The sequence below is a fragment of the Eptatretus burgeri genome, chromosome 7, assembly GCF_056783735.1.
Source record: "Eptatretus burgeri isolate ZD-2024b chromosome 7, Ebu_testis_v1, whole genome shotgun sequence".
Taxonomy (NCBI): Eukaryota; Metazoa; Chordata; class Myxini; order Myxiniformes; family Myxinidae; genus Eptatretus; species Eptatretus burgeri.
Genome location: NC_140967.1, coordinates 80,222,025 through 80,243,181, shown reverse-complemented (window position 1 = coordinate 80,243,181; position 21,157 = coordinate 80,222,025). Strand labels below are relative to the sequence as shown.

The following is a 21,157-nucleotide window of genomic DNA, read 5'->3' as shown; positions in this document are numbered from 1 at the left end:
TATGTGATGCACATGGTCCATACTAATCATCACATTCCAGCTGTGCCCCCGTCCCCCCTCCCCTCCCCCCCACCTCCACATTACCATACATCCGCACATACAGAGAATTGCCTTTTTAGGTCATCTCTTCGAGCATGACCTAATAATATGGGTGTCGATGTCCTTCGATCCATCCGTCCGTCCGTTCACAATGAAGTTGAAGCGGGAGATCTGGTCATTAGTGATCCTGATAGAGGTCGATGAGACGTACACGATGGTATGACTTTCAAGGTTACAGAAGGTCAAGGTTAAGGTCACGAGGCCTTTGAAGTTGCGAAAATGACGATTTTCAAAATCTATCTCCTCTGCCATTTCTCACGCGATCTTGAATTTGATTGTAGCGTATGAATCTATGGGACAATATCTAAATTTGGTCAGGACGGATTTTCGAATTTCGCTTTCGTTTTCGCGTCACGTGACTTCAAAGTTGGCAAAAACTGCCCTACCTTCAAGAGGCTATATATTCTCTACTGGGCATGGTAAAAGTTAGTGAATGGTGTCATTGCATAGCAGCTGACCTTGTATATTTATACATTTTTCCGCCGAAGGTGCAAAAGTTTCAAAACCCGAAATGTAAACGTCGGCATTTATTTTCAAAATATAATTTCGTGCACGTGTGCCAAAATGCCGAGTCATCTTTACTCAAACTGCGCAGCTTGACTGCGCAGTGCAGTAGTCTTCGTCACAACTGAACATTGAGAACTTGTGGTATAAAAGAGATGACCGTCACCCCCACACGGGGGTAATTTTTATGTTATGGATTCTGATTTCCTCAATTTTGATGAGCAAAACAGGCGGGTCTGAGCCCATCGATGTGATCTTTTAACAATGAGTTATGAAGCACATTTTCTCTGCTTGTGCGGTAAATGTTTGGGTTGCTTCTTTTTTTTTTACATCTTGACACCTTGAATTAATAGTCGGGTCAAAATACCACCTGACCCACAACAAATTGCAACAAAAGGTTTTTCAGTGGTTTTCATTCCTACTGGATATACTGATCAACAGAAAAAAAAGTCCACCAAAATCTGACGTCCGGAAATGGGTTAAAACAGTCATTTTCAATATGGCCGCCACCGGGTTTTGAAATAACTAAAACAGCTATAACTTCTTCAATAATTGAGATAAAAAACATAATTGTTGGTTCTGGTCCATGGTTTTAATGGACAAGCAATCCACTGGTGTCAATAAAATTTAGATCTGATCGGTATTTAACATGAAATCCAAGATGGCGGCAAAATTCAAGAGTGCAAAAATCAATAAATTTTCCATCTGAACCAAAATCACTGAACACCTGGTGCCACTGAAACATTTATTTGTGAACATTACATAATGGCAGTTTAGGTTATAATTTCAGTCCTCATCACTGTCCTCTAGTTCCTCAGAGGCTTGATTTAGTGGATTGTCACAAAACGTCACTTGGCATGATCCACATGCAGACGTACACGGAAGCCCATTCTTTCTGCAGCTGCAACACGGGGTGTGTCAAGCTGTGGTGCAGTTGCATTGTATCATCTTCAGCTGTGTGTCTGGTGCAGCATTCATGGCAGTCATGATGGGTACAAATCGATTGTCTTCAAGTCCCCAGCCCCAGTCCAGAGGATCGAGGTCACCCTCCATCCCCATCCAAACCATGACCTGGTTGTACACTTGGAGACAATGAAACTTGGTGGCAGATTCCGTTGGGGGAAGACGTTCAGGTGTAACGAAAGACTTAGCAGCAGCGACCTTCTTTGTGAATATCTTGTAACGCATGGCTGCCAGACAACTTGTGCTCTCCCCACCAAATATAACGGTCATCGCTTGACTGCCAAGTTTCTTTATTTCAGCGTGGCTGACGCCTCTCGAAGTGAATGTATCTGCACACAACTGGAGGCCTTGATCATCTTCCACGAGTTTCTGAAACACTGATTTTTTCCCAATGCCATACACACGAGATGTTGAATCACATCCTGTGAAGGCGTGCAGGAATAATAGTTGAGTGCACAATTTAGTCCCAAGAAGATGCTTCATCCGATTGATGTCATATACTTTCAGATTGCTTCTTGACTGGTTGTCTGATCTGAAATATAGTGGTTTTCCATCTGGTATACAGTAATGGAGCAAAAGCATCAACAAATCTGTGTCCCCTCCGATTAGTGTGGTGGAATGCAGAATTGTGCTGTTTACGGCTGTCTTGGCAATGTCCACATCAGTGTCCCCTTCTGCCTGAATAACTGTGCAGCCCACTTTCTTCAGCTGATCACCTATTAAGGTGATCAGCTGTTGCTTGTTACTGCCGACAGATAGGAATTCGTCTCTCTTTCCGTCAAATTCAGTTTCTCCGGTGAAGTTCACAGTCGGATAGCTGTTGGCTTGTCCCCTTCTCTGCTGAGTGTTATCCTTTATCGAAGGGCCTGCACCATAGCCATCAAAGACAACAGTTGCTGTCCCATAGTGTTTTGTTGTGAAGTCTGCATATGCTCTGGCTATTTTGCCAAATGTATCAACCTTCTTCCACTTGAGCTTGTGCAGCAAGGAACCACCATCAAGAACATACCTTTCAGTCTTAAGGTGTGCTGAAGGTGTGGTGTCTGGTACTCCTTCACATGCCAGTGCCTTGGTACAGTGGTCATTGATGGCTTGAGTGAGTTGAGGTTTGTCAGCCTTCCTTAAGATCTTGTTGTCCTCAAAGAGGGATGGAGGGTATGGACTGAGCTCAAAACTCATCACGTCCTCAAGTGACAAATCACCTATCTGGGATACCACCAGGAATCGCTGGAATAGCACACTGGAGTCGATGGTTCTGTGAGGAGCAACCTGGAGAGCATTAGAATTTCCGAGGGTCTTTGCTTTCTTTGTCCTCTTGATGGAGAAGGAAAACACAGGTTGTCCAATCATTCTCTCGATGATTTTGTTTACAACAGCTTCATATCCATGCACGCTGATGTCTTCGCTTGCCACGATACCACTTATGATATTCCTCAATGTAGGATCAGAGGAGAAAGGTGAAAATGCATTCAGCTTTGTGCTTATCTTCGAGAGGTCGAATGCATGTCTTTCAATTATGGCACCAGTTGCTTCTTTATGCTGCTCGCTTGTTGCATATGTGAGATCATTGAAGTCCTGCATGGCGACGTTGACCTCAGATGTTGTGGGGGTTGACATTGTCCACAATGCTAGGTGTTCCTCTGTCATCTTAATGCCATGAGTCAAGCCACCGGTGCTCTTTAGTGATCTCATGAGTGTTTGTTCGATGACGAGATCACAGCTGAGGTCTGCCCAAAACTGGTTTGTTCGCGGGATCACATGAAGCCATTTTGAAACTTATACACATGTGGGTGTTTGCTCTCCAGTTCACTCTTCAAACCTGAAACACAGAAAACAAAACATTCAGGGAAAGAACACTCGAAGAAAGGGATAGGCTACTCAATCAGAGCCAGGATCATTCCCCTGACATGCAATACATCACATATAATTACTGGTAAGAGAAGACTGAAAACCCTTTTGTTAGAATTTGATAAATGCTGGGTGATTGCCTAACAGAGGTTTGATTATATAGAGACAATTTATTGATTTTACGCCCTTCATTTTTTGCCTCCATCCTGGATTTCAGGTTAAATACTGATCAGATCTAAATTTTATTGACACCAGTGGATTTCTGATCCATTAAAACCATGGACCAGAACCAACAATTCTGTTTTTATCACAATTATTGAAGAAGTTATAGCTGTTTTAGTTATTTCAAAGCCCGGTGGCGGCCATCTTGAAATGACTGTTTTAACCCATTTCCAGATGTCACATTTTGGTAGACTTTTTTCTATTAATCAGTATATGCAGTAGGAATGAAAACCACTGAGAAATCTTTTGTTGCAATTTGTTGTGGGTTTGGTGGTTGTTTGTCATAAATTGACCCGACTATAAGTAGGGTTGGGCACACATCGACTTTTTCTCTGTTGTCCCGTTGAAAGGAGTGTTTTTTTATGGCCATTTTTCATGCTGATCACGAATCCGTTTAAATTTTTGACCTCGGATGATGTCTTACTAAGACAAACGAGGTGCTTAAATGGAACTCGGAATGGCAAAACGAACCAGACTTGGTGGCGTAGCAGTTGGAGCGTCTGCTGTGACGCTCCATCATCCTAATTTTTGACCAATGATGATGTCTTACTAAGACATCACCCTAGGTCAAAAATTTCAACGGATTCGTGATCAGCGTGAAAAATGGCCATAAAAAACACTCCTTTCAACAGGACAACAGAGAAAAAGTAGATGTGTGCCCAACCCGAATATTACATGCCCGAGTAAGCCATAATTATCAAATTTTACCTGAAAGGTGGGTAAATTTGGCGGCCATTTTGAATTTTTGCATTAAACCAACCTAAGACATCATCCTACGTCAAAAAGTTCAACGGATCCGTGATCAGCATGAAATTTGGCCATAAAAAACACTCCTTTCAAAAAAAGTATGGTTGTATGCCCAACCCTACTATATGCCATTCACCCTGTTTTGTTTTTTTTAAGACTAAATGCCAGAAATATCACATTTTCACTGTACATTGAATTTTAAAACATGTGGCAACAGTATGGTTCACAATAGTATGAAGTGCTTATGATAAGAAACAATTTTAAAAGCTCCTGGTATAAATAGCACTTTGGGTGATGGCCTTTCGAAACATCTGATGTGATGGATAAAATGCATTATATACTCTATGAGCGATAATCACAGCGTTTAGAGAGTTATAATAAGCCATATACATTTTAATGCCTTTAGGGTTAAAAACTAGAGAACCTTTTTGTAAAAACTGTGAGCGGATAATTACTTCTTTTTTTCCAGTGCTATTGAGTGACCTGTGGCTTTGGCATTGCCTCCACAGCAGTCTACATCATAATATCCCAGTGTTCTACTCTTAAATAGTCTCAAGAGAAGTAAAGAGACTCGCACGAGGTCAATTTTGTGATTGGGCTTTTCAAATTGGATTTTTGAATTTTTTTTTTAAATATGAGCTCCATTATATCATATTTATTTTTCCTCTGGGCATGGCTGCCCCCTGCTGGAGAATGCAGTCACGGTGCTTACAGATGTGTTCATGCAACCTTCCAATCACTCATCACCTGTGAAAGCCTGGTGTTGGCTTCATGGTTAGGGTGACTGGCTTGGGATCCTCGAATCCTGAGTTTGAGCCCTGTTGGCTGCTGAATTGACACCAGGTGGGGTTGACTCAGCCTGTCATCCTCCTGAGGTTGTAAAAATGAGCACCAGTGTACTGGTGGAGGGGCACAGCATCAGCGGCACAACCACGCTCCAATAAATGATAGCTGCCATACACTACCAGTCAAAAGTTTTAGAACACCCCCATTTTTCCAATTTTTACTGAAATTGAAGCCACTTAATATTTCAATGTGCTCTGAAATTAAAGCATAGAACAAATATACAATTGCAGATAAAAAAGAAATCATGGAATCGTTTTGTTGAACAAAATTTAATCTAAATTTTTGACTCATCAAAGATGCCACCTTTTGCAGATATAACAGCCGAACATACTCGTGGCATTCTTTCTACAATGGAAATCAATTATTGTTCGGAAAGTTCTTCCCAACACTGTTGCAGAAGTTCCCACAAATGTGTTGCACTTGTAGGTTGCTTTGCTTTCACCCTTCTGTCCAGTTCATCCCAAACCAGCTCAATGGGGTTTAAGTCTGGAGACTATGCTGGCCATTCCATTATTTGAAGCCTTCCGTCTTGTTCTTTTCTTCTAAGGTAGTTCTGACATAACCTGGAGGTATGTTTTGGGTCGTTATCTTGCTGTAGGATGAACCCCTGGCCAACTAGGCATAGACCAGAGGGTATTGTATGATGCTGCAAAATGTTGTGGTCGCCTGGTTCAGGGTGCCAGTCACTCTATGCAAGTCACCAACTCTGGATCCAGCAAAAAAGCCCCAGATCATCACGGTTCCTCCTCCATGTTTGACAGTTGGTGTCACACACTGAGGAACCATCCTTTCGCCGACTCGACGGCGTACAAAAACCCCGCGTGATGAACCGAAGATTTCAAACTTTGATTCATCGGTCCATAAAACCTTCCTCCAGTTTTCAGTAGTCCACTGGCAGTGCTTCATGGTCCAGGCAAGCCTCTTTCTTTTTTGCCATCTTAGCAATGGCTTTCTTACTGCCACTCGACCAAGCTGTTCTTTTTCTCACCATTATGATAGCAATAAACTACTTCCTGTAGTGCAATCTTGACCAAATAAAGCTTCAGAGGGTGTAGCAACACAGTCTGTTCTAACACTGGCTTTATACAGACAGAGGGTTTGTAACTAATCAACAAAAGTTGGGACACCTGCAGGAATTGTTTACATCATCTTTCAAGGCTTAATTTACTTCCATTGCTGCAGAACGGCTGTAGTTGCTAACCCATTACTTTTTCGCTGAAAAGGGCCTTTTTAACAACTCTGAAATTTATATTATTTTTCAGTATTTGATAACCTAAACTTTTTTTTAACATCTTGCAGTTTACCGCTGAGCTTTGTACCATTTCAGGTTATTCACTGGACTTGAACTGCTTATATTTCAGTAAAAACTGGAAAAATGGGGGTGTTCTAAAACTTTTTGACTGGTAGTGTATGCAACAACAGAACAGATTGCTTGTGGATTTTGCACAGTCGCCTTCAAGCTCAGTATTTATCACTCTCCTTGTTCTGCTCTTTCACCTCCCAAACCCCAAAACTACCTTTGGCTGTGACTTCCCCTATGCTCCCATCTCTTGTTTGTCTGAGTGTTGTACCATCCTCAAAACAGTGACGACTTCATCTCCATCTCTCTCGCTCTCTCTCTCTCTCTGACAACATGGAACAACTTTTAATGACTCATCCCAATTCTCTCTTCCTCATTTGCGGCAATTTCAATTGTCTCCATGAAAATTGGCTGGGTGTTGGTGCCTTGACTTCCATGACTCCATGGGACTGACTCGATCTGTGAACTTTCCCATCCGGATTTCTCCCAATGGTAAATCCTCCCTTATGGACTTGGTGATGACAAACTTCCCTGCAAATGTCTCTTGCTCTTCCTCTTCTCCAGTTGTTTCATCTGTTCATCTGCTTGTGAAAGTCAACATCTCTTTGGATATTCTTAGAGAGCAACCTCAGCACCGACGAGTCTGGCAGTTCACTCGGGCAGATTGGCAAGGACTGCAAGCAGCCTTCTCTCTTCAGGACTGGTCTCCTATATCTACTGCCCCTGATGTTTACTCAGCCTGGAAATTCTTCCACAGATACCTGCTTTTTTTGATGACAGAGATTCCTCTTCATCCCATCTCATCATCAATGATCCCACCCTTATTCCCACCCATGGTACACTGAATCCTGTGGTGAGGCAGTTGTTCTGAACCAACATTCCTTCTCTTCTTGGAAGGCAAATTCAACCCTACGACAATCTCATTGCATTCCAAAAAGGCTGCAACAAGTTTGTGTCCACTCTCAGGAGAGCGAGAAAAGAACATCTGTCCAACCTCAAGATTGAACTTTCAATCTCGGCTCCCTCCTCTAAATCCTGGTGGCACCTTGTTAATTGTCTCTAGAGCATGCTTCCCTTCCATCCCTTCCCTCTTTTCGAATAGCATCACAGCCGACTCCGCTCGTGAGAAGCCTCAATGCCTCAATTCTGCATTTGCTTCCAAATATTGTGTCCCCAACCCCTCTCTGTACCCACCCTTCTCAGTCTTACCCAACTATTTCTGGACTGTGTCTTTTGCACCTGAGAAGGTGGAGAAGGTTCTTCCAACCATCGACTCTGACTCTGCTACTGGACAGGACGGCATCAGCTCACACATCCTAAACACCTCCTCTGCTGCTATTGCACATCCTCGCTCTGCATTGAATCCATCATCACAGTTGATGTGAAATCCTTACTTTTCTCCAACAACCTCATCTCAGATCACCAATTTGGTTTCAGACAAGGTCACTCCATGTCTCTCCAATGTCATTCTTCCCTCCAGGGCTTCAAGGCAGCTGTTCACTACCATCTGAGATCACCCTCCCATCCAAAACCATAATCGTTTCTACCCCCATTAACCCATCTCCTCCAAACCACCTCCTTCCAAATTTCAAGTTTTTCCTTCCTGAGAGTTTCCTTCTGGATCCATCTTGTCCATCCCATGCATTCTCCCCTAATCCTCATTCATCCCTCCCCCACCCCACACCCATTGTTTTGACCAAGTCTCCCTCTATTTTGTCCTTCAACTCAGCTTATACCCTCCCCCTCTCTGTACTGTTGTTTTTGTTTTGTTGCATCCTGATCTGTTCTCTGTTCTTGCTCTTCTACGAGCCTTGACAATTTGTTTTTTTTTCTCGTGGTTTAGGTCCATGCCCGCAAAAAGAACTGCTTAATGATGACAACGTGGCATCATGCAGTTACTACCTCAGGACACCCTAATACGTCAGAAACTACCCAACAACCTTGTATTCAAGAGGTCCTGACACTCTGCCTCTTGACCACAATGCGTTTTCTTGCACAAATAAAACTGATGACGAAGGTAGCTGGGATAGGGACAGAGCAGCACACGGAGATGCGTGGGGTGTTAAGGGAAAGGACTTGTTCGGAATTGTGTAATATATTAGATTTGAGAGGAGGTTTAGGTGGGGGGCGGTGAGATGAGTTGGAGGGGTTAAACAGAGACAAATGAAGTGAAGATGCATGTGGGGAAAGAGCTTAGCGATTTAGCCAAACACAACCACACAGATATTTATTTTTTGGCACGGGATGTACCTGTTCCTTAATTTTAATAGTGGAGCTTGTTGATGGAATTCATGGTGGTGCCGCACTGTTAGTCTGCCATTGTGTTACTCAATAAATGTGTGAAACCAATTTGGTACTCGTGATTCAAAAAAATATTTTTACTTCCAACATATGATGGAGGCTTGTGGAAAGGAAAGGTGGCATTGCAGGGAAGGATAGCTACGTGTCGATGAGGAAGCAACCGGATACAAACAAGCAGGTAGATAGATTAACGGCAGGGGGATTGATCTTAACTTGCAGTCAAAATGGTGAGTGCTCTAAGGTTAACGAAGGTATGAAAGATCATTGGTAATGATTAAGGATAGCATGAGATGGTGGTGTACTACCGCGTTTAAATCCTGGAGGGAAGAGTGGGATTGCACTGACTCGGGGGAGGCAATTCCACATGGGTGAGAAAAGAGGAATAAAGGAGCGGAAGTTACCAGTAACCCTGGATTTTGGACTATTTACAAAGAGATGGTTACTGGAAGAATGCATGCATCTTTGCAAGAGCAGATGGGGGAGACGGGATGAGAGGTGACGGGAAATGGAAACACTGGCAAAGCTGTTCATGATGAGAGAGCAACAGTCCTTGTGCCTGTTAGCTCGCTATCATGCGCACCTTATGGTTGCTGATTGCATCATTTTCTGGGGGCAGAGCTGTGCCACTGATACAGTGCTCTCAATTACTATTACACTGGTACTCATTTTGCAAGCCTCAGAAGGATGACAGCCTGAGTCAACTGTCTACCCCACCTCTTGTTAATTCAACACAACAACAGGGACTTGAACTCGAGACCCTAAGATCTATAAGTCAGCCACCTTAACCACTAAGTTAACCGTTAAGCCAACACCAAGCTTCTTGTGCCTGTGTCTTTGTGGGAGATGTCAATGATGTTGAGAGATTTGGATTGCCTTACATATAGGAGTAAAAGGTGTGTCTTGGCAGCATCTGTAACTTATCGAGGACGGTAGTACTCCAGCGAGTTACGATTTGATCCGCCTTTTTAAGATTCGAGTCTGATTGGTTCTTATCCAGCTTTATGTATTTTCTTCTTCTGCTGGTGAGTCTGAAGTTGTAATAATGTACAAATAATATTGCTCATGATTAAGTTTGCTGACTCGATTCCTGCATCTGTCCATACGAGTCACATTGTTGCAAATTTTTCAACTTATTTGTCAAGTCAAGAGCTTTGCTTTTCGAGGAGCCTTGTAGTCCATGAAGAGAAAATCAAGTACCAACACAAATGCATATCAGAGAACGTAATAGAACATGAACATTTGTAAAGTTCATGGAGAAGCCTTTTTCTGTCAATGTTTCATCATCGCTAGTTCGAGCAAGAGGAAATTATTTTGGCATTGCAGCTTGGGTGTGAGAAATGCAACAAAAGTGAAATGACTCAGCTCATTCATCAGTCCTTATGTAAGCCATTGTTGGCTGAACCCACAGTCGTGATTTCTGAATCATGCTTTCCTGCAAAGAAAGAACTTCCACTCTACATATGAATACAGCTCTTGCAAGCACCCTGCATTAAATCACTGTGCTGCTTCAGTTTACTGCAGTGAGTCACTTCCTACATTGGAATGCATCGCACATGTATACATACATATATATGTATTCAATGCACTCACTGCATCATCTGTCATCACAGCATCAAATTCAGAACACTGACTCGATAATGGTTGAATCATCAAAACGAAAGCGTTTGATCATACTCCGCCAAAGTTTAATCATCAAATGAACACTAACTCGAGGACAGTTAAATACTGTATTTGCCACATTATCATTACGTCTGCCACCGAAGGAAGATGGAGATTATGCTTTCACCCCTGTTTGTCTGTTTGTTTGTCTTTCTGTCTGTGAGCAGGATATCTCAAAAAGGTATGGCTGGATTTGGACAACACTTGGTGGACAGGTTGTTTGTGTGACAAGGAATGGATTGATGCGATTCTGGCGAACGTCCGGATCTGGATACGAAAATTTCGAAGTGATCTTTTTCACCATTGAGAGATAGGGCCAAAAATGATATATAGCATGATATCTCAAAACGTTATCTATGGATTCAGACAAACCTTGGTGAACAGGTTGGGTGTTAGACAAGGCCAAATAAATCCAATATCAGTGAAGATCTGCATCCAGATACTCGAATTTTTAAAGGAATTCTTCACAATTGAGAGATAGGGCCAAAAATGATGCTGTATATAGCACGATATCTCAAAAAGTTGTGGATAGATTATGACAAATCTTGGTGGATGAGTTGGGTAAGTGATGACAAGAAACGGATTAGATTTTGGTTAAGGTCCGGATGCAGATCCGGCCTATCAGTGGGACATAAAACATAAACTTTTCATTCTGGCGGAGGTATGCGCTCGACCGAGTACCATTCTAGTTTGCCCTGTGTGTTTTTCGTGCAACTGTGAAAGTAAGTGCCTTTGCCAAAAATAGGACCACCTGTTCTGAAAGCTCACCTGGATCAGGAGCAACAGTCATTCAACCCCCCCCCCCCCCACAGACCACCTTCGACCCTCAATATTTTGATGCCGTAAACAAACTTAGTACACCATGGATGATGAAGGTTGTGGTCATGTTTCATGAAATCATGTGTGTAGTTTCCGAGAGGAGAGCAAATACCTATTTTTGGGGGTAAAAAGCCCTCCCGTAGACCCCCTTAATGAGCGTGGAGTTTGATGCAGTCAATAAAATTTGGCACATCACGAGTGTTGAAGTTTGCAATCAAATTTCATCGAAATCATGTGTGTCGTTTCCGAGAAGAGAGCAAATACCTATTTTGGGGGGTCAAACGTCCCCCTCCCCCCCCGTAAACCCCCTTAAAGGGTGCAGATTTTGATGTGGCCGTGACACTGGTAAATCATGGTTGAAGAATGTTGTGGTCAAGTTTCATCAAAATCGTGTGTGGAGTTTCAGAGAAGAGAGCAAATACCTATTTTGGGGGGTCAAAACTCTCCCCGTAGACCCCATTAATGAGCATAAATTTTGATGTGGTCGATACACTTTGGTCCATCACAGGTGATGAATGTATGGCCATGCTTCATCGAAATCATGTGTGTAATTTCGGAGGAGCCAGCATATACCTATTTGGGGGGATCAACTCCCCCCCCCCAATCCTCCACAGACCCCCTTAATGAGCACAGATTTTTATGCAGTTGATACACTTTGGTACATCACTGTTGATGAAGGTTGTGGTCAAGTTTCATCATGTGTAGTTTCTAAGAAGAAAGCAAATACCTACTTTGTGGGGCAACAACCCACCCCCCCCCCCCCCACTCTCCTGGAAACCATCTTAGACCCTGATTTATTAAATAGCATGAACAAACTTTGGTACATCACAGGTTGTGGTCATGTTTCATCGGAATTGTGTGTGTGGTTATGGAGAAGAAAGGAAATACAAGTTTGGGGGGGGGGGCAACATGCAGGTTGTTGGCTTAATGGTTCTGGTGATGGGCTTGGGATCCTAGAATCCTGAGTTTAAATCCCACTCGGCTGTTGAGTTAATACCAGGTGGGGTTGACTCTGCCTGTCATCTTTCCAAAGTCGGCAAAATGAGTGCCAGCATGCTGGTATCCTGTGGCAGAGTAGTGACCTGTTCAGGATTGTGTCCAGTAGCCCAGGAGACTGCTAAGGCAGCACCAACGCTCTGTACAGAGTATGGTCCCAATAGATGGATGGGGGCAACCCCCCTCCCTCCCCCCACTCTTACACTCCTTAGACCCTGATTTTTAAAAATGTTATGAACAAACTTTGGTACATCAAGGGTGATGAAGGTTGGAGTCAAGCTTCAACAGAATTGTGTGTGTCGTTTCTGAGAAGAAAACAAATACCTCTTTAGGGGGGCTACCCCCAAAGACCCTCTTATGGGCAGATTTTTTTGAATGGCATGAACAAACTTTTGGACATACATGGTGATGAATTTTGTAGTAAAGCTTCATTGATTCGTATGTGTAGTTTCAAAGAAGAAGTTGCAAGTATTTGTAGATGGACGGACAGACGGACGAACGGACGGACGGACGGATGGACGATATGCCATCTCATAAGCTCCCCAGAACTACGTTCCATGTGAGTTCAAAATGAGACTACCCATCCCTGATGTGCACCTGTATGTATAATTTGCCAGTTGGTCTGGTTTGGCCTTGTTTCTAGTTTGACCATCGGAACCGCACGAAGCACCATTGCTATCATTAGGCTTTTTTTGGCCACTTTGAACCAATTTCTGCATCGGTCTTCTTCGGGTTCTGGTAGCTATGCTATGAATCAGAAATTTAGTGGACTGTCATTCGGTCAGAAGCAAGCATGCTACTAGCTGAGATATTAATTAGGAGATGCAGAAAATGAAAAACAAGAGTATTCATTAGATGAGCAAGTACCAAGATGTTCGCCTGCTTGCCGATGAACTGCTCGTTCTGAATTGAATATCCGATGGAAGCATATCGAAGTAAAACTGGAAAAAGGGGACCACACCAACTTTCATGGAGAACATCAACTTTCAGAGCGAACAACACGCCCATAATCCTGTCTGCTAGCACTTCCCCATTGAAATTAATTTTTTTTTCATTGTATCATGAAAATGTTGGCATTGCGGCTGACTTCCTGGTCAAATTCCCAATTACCTGAACTATTCTGTCATTGCATTGACCATCTTTCTTTTCCTTTTGGAACTGTCGTATCAACCTCAGGAGTCTCCCTGAATGGTAAACGACAGATTATATCGTATCGATAACCACGGCTTTGTACAACATCATAATTCTGCATGACCCCATTCCACAAGTGTCTCATGGTGATCACAACTTGAAATATGGATTGTCCTGTTTACAATCCCACCTGAACCTCTGGCTCATAATGAAAGGAAACCCGCATTCACATAAAAGCACACCGATGTCGACTAATGTCCATGTCCTGTGGATTATTTATTTACAACCTCGACTACGAGCCTTGGCTTAATGTAAAAAAGCAAGAAAGATATGTTTGTACATTTGATAGACATGAAATAAAATATGCATCATGTTTTATTTAATTTCCTATCTATCTGATGCATATTTGACTGGGATTCAATCATTAATTTGTTCTGCTGGTTGAATCCTTACTGAGGTGTTGCCGTGCCACTTGGCCTGTGCTCTCGTAGGTTCAAGTAGGAATTTGGAATTTGGCCAGAGTGCCGGCACTCAATGGATTGCGCTTTCCGCAAAGGTACTGTGGGGTCTTTAACGTTCCCCAGCGAATGCTAGCAGATGGAACAGCTGGCTTAATGGTCCCTTCAAAGAACAGTGCACTCATTTGTGCAATTCCTTGCCTCTGAAGTACGTCGCTTAAAGCCTCCATACCAATGTCATCAGTAGCTTTATTGCTAGGTTAACTCTGGTTCACTTGCATTTTACTTTCACACTTTTTTTCCCTTCACTAATGACTTTTCTAAAGTGTGTGATGATTTTTGGATATCATAGCTGATACCATTTCAATAGAATCTCCCACTAACAATAGCAATGCTGTTTCCCTGAGTATACCCTCCTAAATTCTGTTCCATTTCAACCACTCCCACCCCCCAACCTATCCACTCCTCTTCTCTGAACCTCACTCCTCACCATTGACATTGGCTGCTTGCCCTGTTGCCAAGAGCCAAGATCAGAGGGCCTAGTGACAGAGCCAGGTTAAAAACAACAGCCCTGCCTCTCTGCTTTTCCAGCGGTGGTTGTATGATCAGACGATTGAACTGCAGTTTGCCATTCAGGCTGTGACTTCCTTTTTCAGGAATCGTAAGGTGCAAGATATTTAGTGCTTTGGGTGGACAGTTGTGGTCTGTCCTGCTGTTGACATTGTCAGGGTTGACAAAATGAATTACATCATCATGAACAACTCCACGGTGATGACGGCACGTGCTCGCCGCCAGAGCTTGCCAGGAACGACACTTTGTGACACATCTGATAGTTTGAAGCTTCCCATTATTGGGAAACGAAGCTCATTCGATTTTTCTGCGGAACGGCTGAATGGGGCCAGAGGAAAACGCAGGTCAGCCCCCGATCGTGTGCACGGCTCCCTCCAGAATATTACGGATCAGGAGGTTCGCAGAAGGTTTGATGAAGGAGTGAGAGATGCATTTGGTGCGAAAGGCTCCCTCTGTGAGGTTGCCAGGAGTTTAACGCTTCGATTGAGCACCTCGAGCATGCAGACCAAAAAAGGTGTCGGGAACGTCCCCGTGCTTGAGGGAACGGCATCACTGGGCCCCGTGGAGGAAAGAAAACGAGGGTCGCTGGAAGCTGTCTCTGGCAGCAGTTTTTGGGGATCTCAGGGAGGCAGTTCTGCATGGCGTGCAATCTTGGCTGGTCTTGCACGTCGACATAGTGCTGTCGACGTGGGTCGGAGCTGCTTTGAGGAATGTTATGGTGTGCAGGTAACTAGAACTGTTTGGAAAAGGATGGGGTTGGGATAACTGGTGGCTTGGGTCAAGGATAACAGTTGAGTAAAGGCTATTGTGAAAGTCTCATGGTCTTCTTAACATAAATATTTTGTCTTATTGTCATCATCATTTAACTGGTCCCCAGGTGGTGCCAACAAATGCTTGCTCCAATGAAAGCATGGAGTTGACCTGGTTGGCCGAACTCATGCCTGTAAACCCGAATAATAAAAGATGCAAAATTATTTTCGAAAACATTTGCTTGTAAATGAACACTGCTTGGTTTTTTTTTTATAAGGAATTGAATATTACAATTATCAATAGGACGCACCTACACAACTGGTTTTATTTGTTTTACTTATTATTATCCTTAAATTATGCCTGGTGTTGGCTTAATGGTTAGGGTGGTGGGCTTAGGATCCGAGGATCCTGAGTTCAAATCCCACTCGGCTGTTGAATTAATACCAGGTGGGGTTGACTCTGCCTGTCATCCTTCCGAGGTTGGCAAAATGAGTGCCAGCATGCTGGTATCCTGTGTCGGAGTGGCGACCCGTCCAGAATTGTACCCAATAGCCAAGGAGACTGCTTAGGCAGCACCAACGCTCTGCAGAGAGTATGGTCCCAGTGGATGGATCCTTAAATTTATCTTTTGAAATCAACCAACCCAAAAGTGCTGCGGCATCATAAAAATATGCATCGTATATTTCAAAAACATTTGCTTGCAAATTAAAACTGTTTCGTTTCGATATGAATGATGTCATTGGAATATTCAGTTGGACACACCTTCATGACCAATTGAAATTACTATTAGTATAACAGTGCAGTTATGATTATTATCATTAATATTAGCTTTTGCAATTTAATTTGTTTTTTTCAGGAGTTTGTACATGGTTCTTGCAGAATGTTTGCTTTGTTTTTCTCACTCACAAATCCATTTTCTTCTTCTTTGGTATCCAGCGCATGCAAGGCTGCGGGGTAGCATCATTGGCTGAGGGCATGGTTGTGTCGCTGATGCAACGCCCTATGTAGGTTAGGGCAGGAATTTGGAATTTGGCCAGGGTGACCAAGGTGAACGATAGCTCGGTCACATACCCTTCACGGAGAACACTGTGGGATATTTAACATCCACCAACTAATGCTGGCAGATGGGATGCCCAGTTCAATGTCCTGCCTGTGGAACATGGGGATCACAATTTATGGCTGTGTCAAGATTCAAACCCAGGCTAGACAGCATCTTAGATGTGAGTGTGGATACCTATAGGCCATCCTGCCAGCATGACATCTCCAGAGTAGCACCCCATGAGGGGCCGATTTATAATTATCAACATTTTTCTTGTACAAAGGATTAGAAAAGGAAGGGGCAGGGGGTTTCTACTACTGTCCGACTTTAAATGCTCTTTGAATATGTCGATTTTACACTGACAATTGACTTCAAAATATAAACCAAAGGCAAAACACCCAGATCAATAAAATGGAGTAAATGAACTCAAACATCTTGCATCATGGTGACACCGGGCCTCACGCCGAGCCTTTAGTTTGAACGAAATCACCATACGCATTATACCGACATGGCATGCCTCACTTCGCACCCTGCCATGCTGTGATTTGATGTCCATGCAGTGATCGTGCTATCCTTTGTACAGGTTGGGGCATTTATATCCGACGGTTTTATTATCCTTATAACTTTTTTGTTTCTAAACTAAATAAAATAAAATTTCTATATGACATAGGCACATACTTTAAATTTTTGCAATCAATGTTGATTCTTTATTTCTTAAAAATTACATCAGACAAATGGGCCCCCTTCGAATTCGTGCATTCATGACAGCGGATCATCATATTGTTCATTACCGCAAGCAATGTCTCGTGATCAATAGAGCGGATGGTTGCAGTGATGTTTGCCTTCAATTCATCGATCGATGTTGGATGTTCCTTAGAAACTTTGTTCTTCAGAATTCCCCATCGGAAGAAATGTGGTGGAGTTAAATCTGACAAATCAAAGTGTCCCTCATCTGTCATGATGACTTTGTTTGTGAAATTGGCATGCTCATTGCATTTAAACAAAATAGAAAATAAATGCTCATTGCATTTAAAGTGCTCCATCATTAAAAACTTTCAAGTATTATCTGTAAAACAAAGAAAACAATAATTAGTTATGCCAAGACTGTTTCTGGCAAGAAACATTGCAAATGTGTCAGATATAAATGCCCCACCCTGTATTACCTTTGTTGTGCGTGCATTACATCATATATAGAGTTTTCGATGAGTGTGCGCACTCTCTTGACCTTTGACTTGACAGTGCATTCGACCATTCCTTAAAACTATGCACAGCTGCTTTGCTATCACACATAGACAGGGTATGTGTTCTTCGTGAACGCCATCATATAAAACAAAATGGCACCCCACTCTTTGCTTGATGAGTTCGCAGAGATTGTGAAAAACATTCTAAAATTATCCACAGCCGTTCATAAAAACCCCATAAATGTCTACAAGCATTTCATCAATGCACGTGTGTGTACATTATAATATCTGCCTGGTAAGTGTGGTGCAGCTCAAATGATTAAGGTTTGAAATTTGAAAACTTTTAAGTGAAATGGTCCATTGGAGAATAAAAATATCACCCATGAATGCAAAAAAGTGACGGTACAGAATAAAATCTTGTTTTGACTCATAATAAAAAAAATCTAACAACATTCTTTTCTTGTTTTGATTTGAAAAATCCGATTCCATTTTTTTTTTCCTGAAAACAAAAAGTTGAAAATAGCTCATTTGGGGGATGGAGGGGGGTCTTGAAAGGTGCTGCACTTTGTAGTACTGTGGAAATGTTGATAATTTTGGATGGCCCCTAAAGAGATCTGTGAAGAGACGCTCTTCACAACCCACTCCCCTCTGAGCTCTTTCTCTGTATGACCTAACTTAAAATCGTTCGGTCGGAAGCGAGTTCTATAGCTTCAGACACATCGTTTAAAGGGCCATCAAAGTGGTGTCCATTTGACTTTCCTTTGTTCCTTCTGCAACGTGCATATCAGCAGCCGATTTTTAGGCATACCATATCGCTAGCTCTACAGTGTCATAACCCTTGCATCATAAACAATGCACCATCATAATTTTCCTTCCAACCAATATTGTAGACAAAGTCGATTAATGATTGTGGAATACTAACCGAGTCTATGCTGATTTAAAATGGTGCAGATTGTTGTTGTCTTTTTTCCAGATTATTGTTCACCGCAGCAAATCAGGTAAAAATGTTCAGTGAACTTTTATATCTGCAGTGTATAACTTATCATTTAATACTGTTCTTTTATCTGTCTTCCTTTAAACCCATCCTAGGGCAATCCTCCCCCTGTTATCGTCAATGCAGACTCGCTGGAATCACCTTACGTAAGTCCTGGATAGTTGGCGCATTATGTGTCGTGGCCAAATATTAGATCAAATGTGGAAGAGGGTGGATGTGGGTCGTATATATCATCATGGATTGATTAGATTGTTTATTGGTTGTGATTAGGAGACTCAATAAGAAAGAGTTTATTCTCCTTTTCCTTGACCATGGAAGATATATATTTGAGAGAATGGATGACTATACAAAGTTTTGACTATACAAAGAATGGATGAAAAAAAGTTTTTTGTAATAAATGGAAAACCGCTTATCTGATTTCAATTATTTTTGTTTACTACGTTCCTCACCCCTGGGGAACTTTTTCGAGTTGATGACCAAATGGTGTCTTGTTTCCAATTCACCTCCCTCATTATCTGGAATATGTATGACCTTTTTCATTCAATGGCCACAAGAAGTTTGTGATCTGTCCCACGGTCTGCACCTGTCATAGTATTGGTAGATGGCATCGCACTTCATCTTCTGTTGATTTGAATGTAGTCAGTCTGATTTATATGTTGCCCATCAGGTGAGGTCCATGTGTAAAGTATGCGCTTTGGTTGTTTAAACCATTATATTTGCAATAATGAGCTCCTTTTTCACACAGAACTCATCTAGGATACCAAGTCTGTGCTTTCCTGCAATCCCTGGTGCTCCTGCTTCTCTAATTTCTGCATTCCAGTCTCCCATAATCATGAAAACATCTCCTTTAGGCACCTGTTCTACCAGTTCCTTCAACTTTCCATGAAACTTCTCCACATTTTCTTCATCTGCTGCAGAATTTGGAGCATACTGTATATCTGAATGATGGTGGTGTAAAATGGATGTCTTTTCAACCTCAATGATATTAACCTATCGATGACTGGGTTATATTCCAGTACTAACCCTGCCATCTAATTATTGCAAATCACGGCCACTTCAATTATTTTACAGGTTTCATGAGCAGAAAAGAACAATTTGTAATTGTCAGATTGAAACTGCCCCAAACCAGTCCATCTAAGTTCACTTATCCCCAAAATTTCAGTTCTTGTGCTCTCCATTTCTCTCTTTATAACATCAAACTTTCCATGATTCATTGACCTTACATTCCATGTTCCAATTTTGTGAACCTTTGAGAAGCTCAGAGTTCGACTTCCAGTTCTGGCAACCACAGCGACTGGATTTCCTTGCGGGTTTGATCTAGTCTGTTGGGGGTATACACCTTGGGGTTTCCTTCCCGTTGGTGTCTGTATGTTGTTCGTGGTGCCGAACCCAGCTCGTTATCTAACAACTGCAACTCAAAATTTGCACTTCACGAGTATTAACGATCATACAGGTCGGCTACCAATCAAATGGATCTTTGTCAGCTTGGGTCTGTGACTTCTGAGTGATGTTACAGTGACCACATCAATAGCATAATGTTTTTGAAACTTGTATTTCAAATAAACAGATACAAAGTCAAATGAGGAAGTTCACCCTTACATACAATGTCCAACTCCAATTCCCACGTTGAAGTTGTTTCCGCCCAGTGTCCCTGCACTGCCGGCTCAACTCACGCATGTTCACCTCGTCCGCCAGGGCTGTCGAACGATCAAGTCCTGTTGCGTCAGTCTCTCTCGTGCGCTGGCCCATTTCAGATGATTGAAAAGCTCAAAGGTATTCTTTCCCGATACACAATCTTAATGAGTTTTAATCAACCTGATAATAATCAGCTCCACATGTTAACAACCACACTGAACATTAACCCTTCAATCACTCATCAAAGTTAAATCGAGCATGCGGATGATCATAGCAAATATCTCGTCACATGTCACCCATCTCTCTACATTTCCCTCTTACGGATTTATATAGCAACACAGAATGATCCCGCGCCTTCCAGCAAATGTGATTCCAGCAAATGTGATTCCAGCAAATGTGATTCTCGTCTATTCTGGAATTTTGGTCTCAAGACATTCCAGCATCATCACGAATCTCACCAGGCAGTTTACAGTACAATACTGTCATCCACAGTCAAAATGAGCTCATTACATGAAGCAGTTTACAATTCACTGATTCATGCAACAACAACAACAACATATAATTTTTATCGTTCATTTATAGGCATTTATTAATGCTTACCCACAAATACCACAACTGATGCTTACTGGCCAAAACACATAGCTTTTAACTGACACAGTCCCATCATAACTGCCAGTCCTTCTCATCAAAGCACTTTGCCCTTCCCCAGTCAGCATTTTGGTGCTTTCAAACCTGGGGAGGGGTGGGGGGGGGACTCATCATCCGGCACCATAGCTTATTCTCTTAGATTTCTGATCATGATTGTTTTCTTGGCATGTACGGAAGTGGTTGGCCATTGCCTTCTTCCGTGCAGTTTCTATACCAGAAGGATGATCCAAGCCATTGTTCTCCAAAAGATAATTATCTGCCTAGCTTCAAGGCCATATAGCCATTACTGGCGATATATGTCAGCTTCCTGCATGGCCTGCAAAACACCTGCTCCCATTGCTTCACATACATCCCTGATTTGGAGGCTAAAATGGGCTAGGACACCTTGCCCAAGGGTGGCCAATGGGTTCACAAATGTAAAGGCCACCTTCTTTCAAGGGACTACTG

The 21,157-nt window shown here is 42.5% G+C and overlaps 1 protein-coding gene across 12 annotated transcripts in view; it reads left to right on the top strand.

Moving 5' to 3' along the window:
• Positions 1-21,157, top strand: part of DLG2 (discs large MAGUK scaffold protein 2) — a 652,065-nt gene that overhangs the window by 389,188 nt on the left and 241,720 nt on the right. For 6 of the 12 annotated variants that reach the window (XM_085889199.1, XM_085889200.1, XM_085889205.1 and 3 more), the window contains one exon: positions 18,523-18,573. In XM_085889199.1, the coding sequence (XP_085745325.1) occupies positions 18,523-18,573 (51 nt within the window). Of the gene's footprint in view, positions 1-14,501; positions 15,190-18,522; positions 18,574-21,157 lie in introns of those variants that run through there. The other 6 variants (XM_085889202.1, XM_085889201.1, XM_085889208.1 and 3 more) reach the window with 5 other exon arrangements.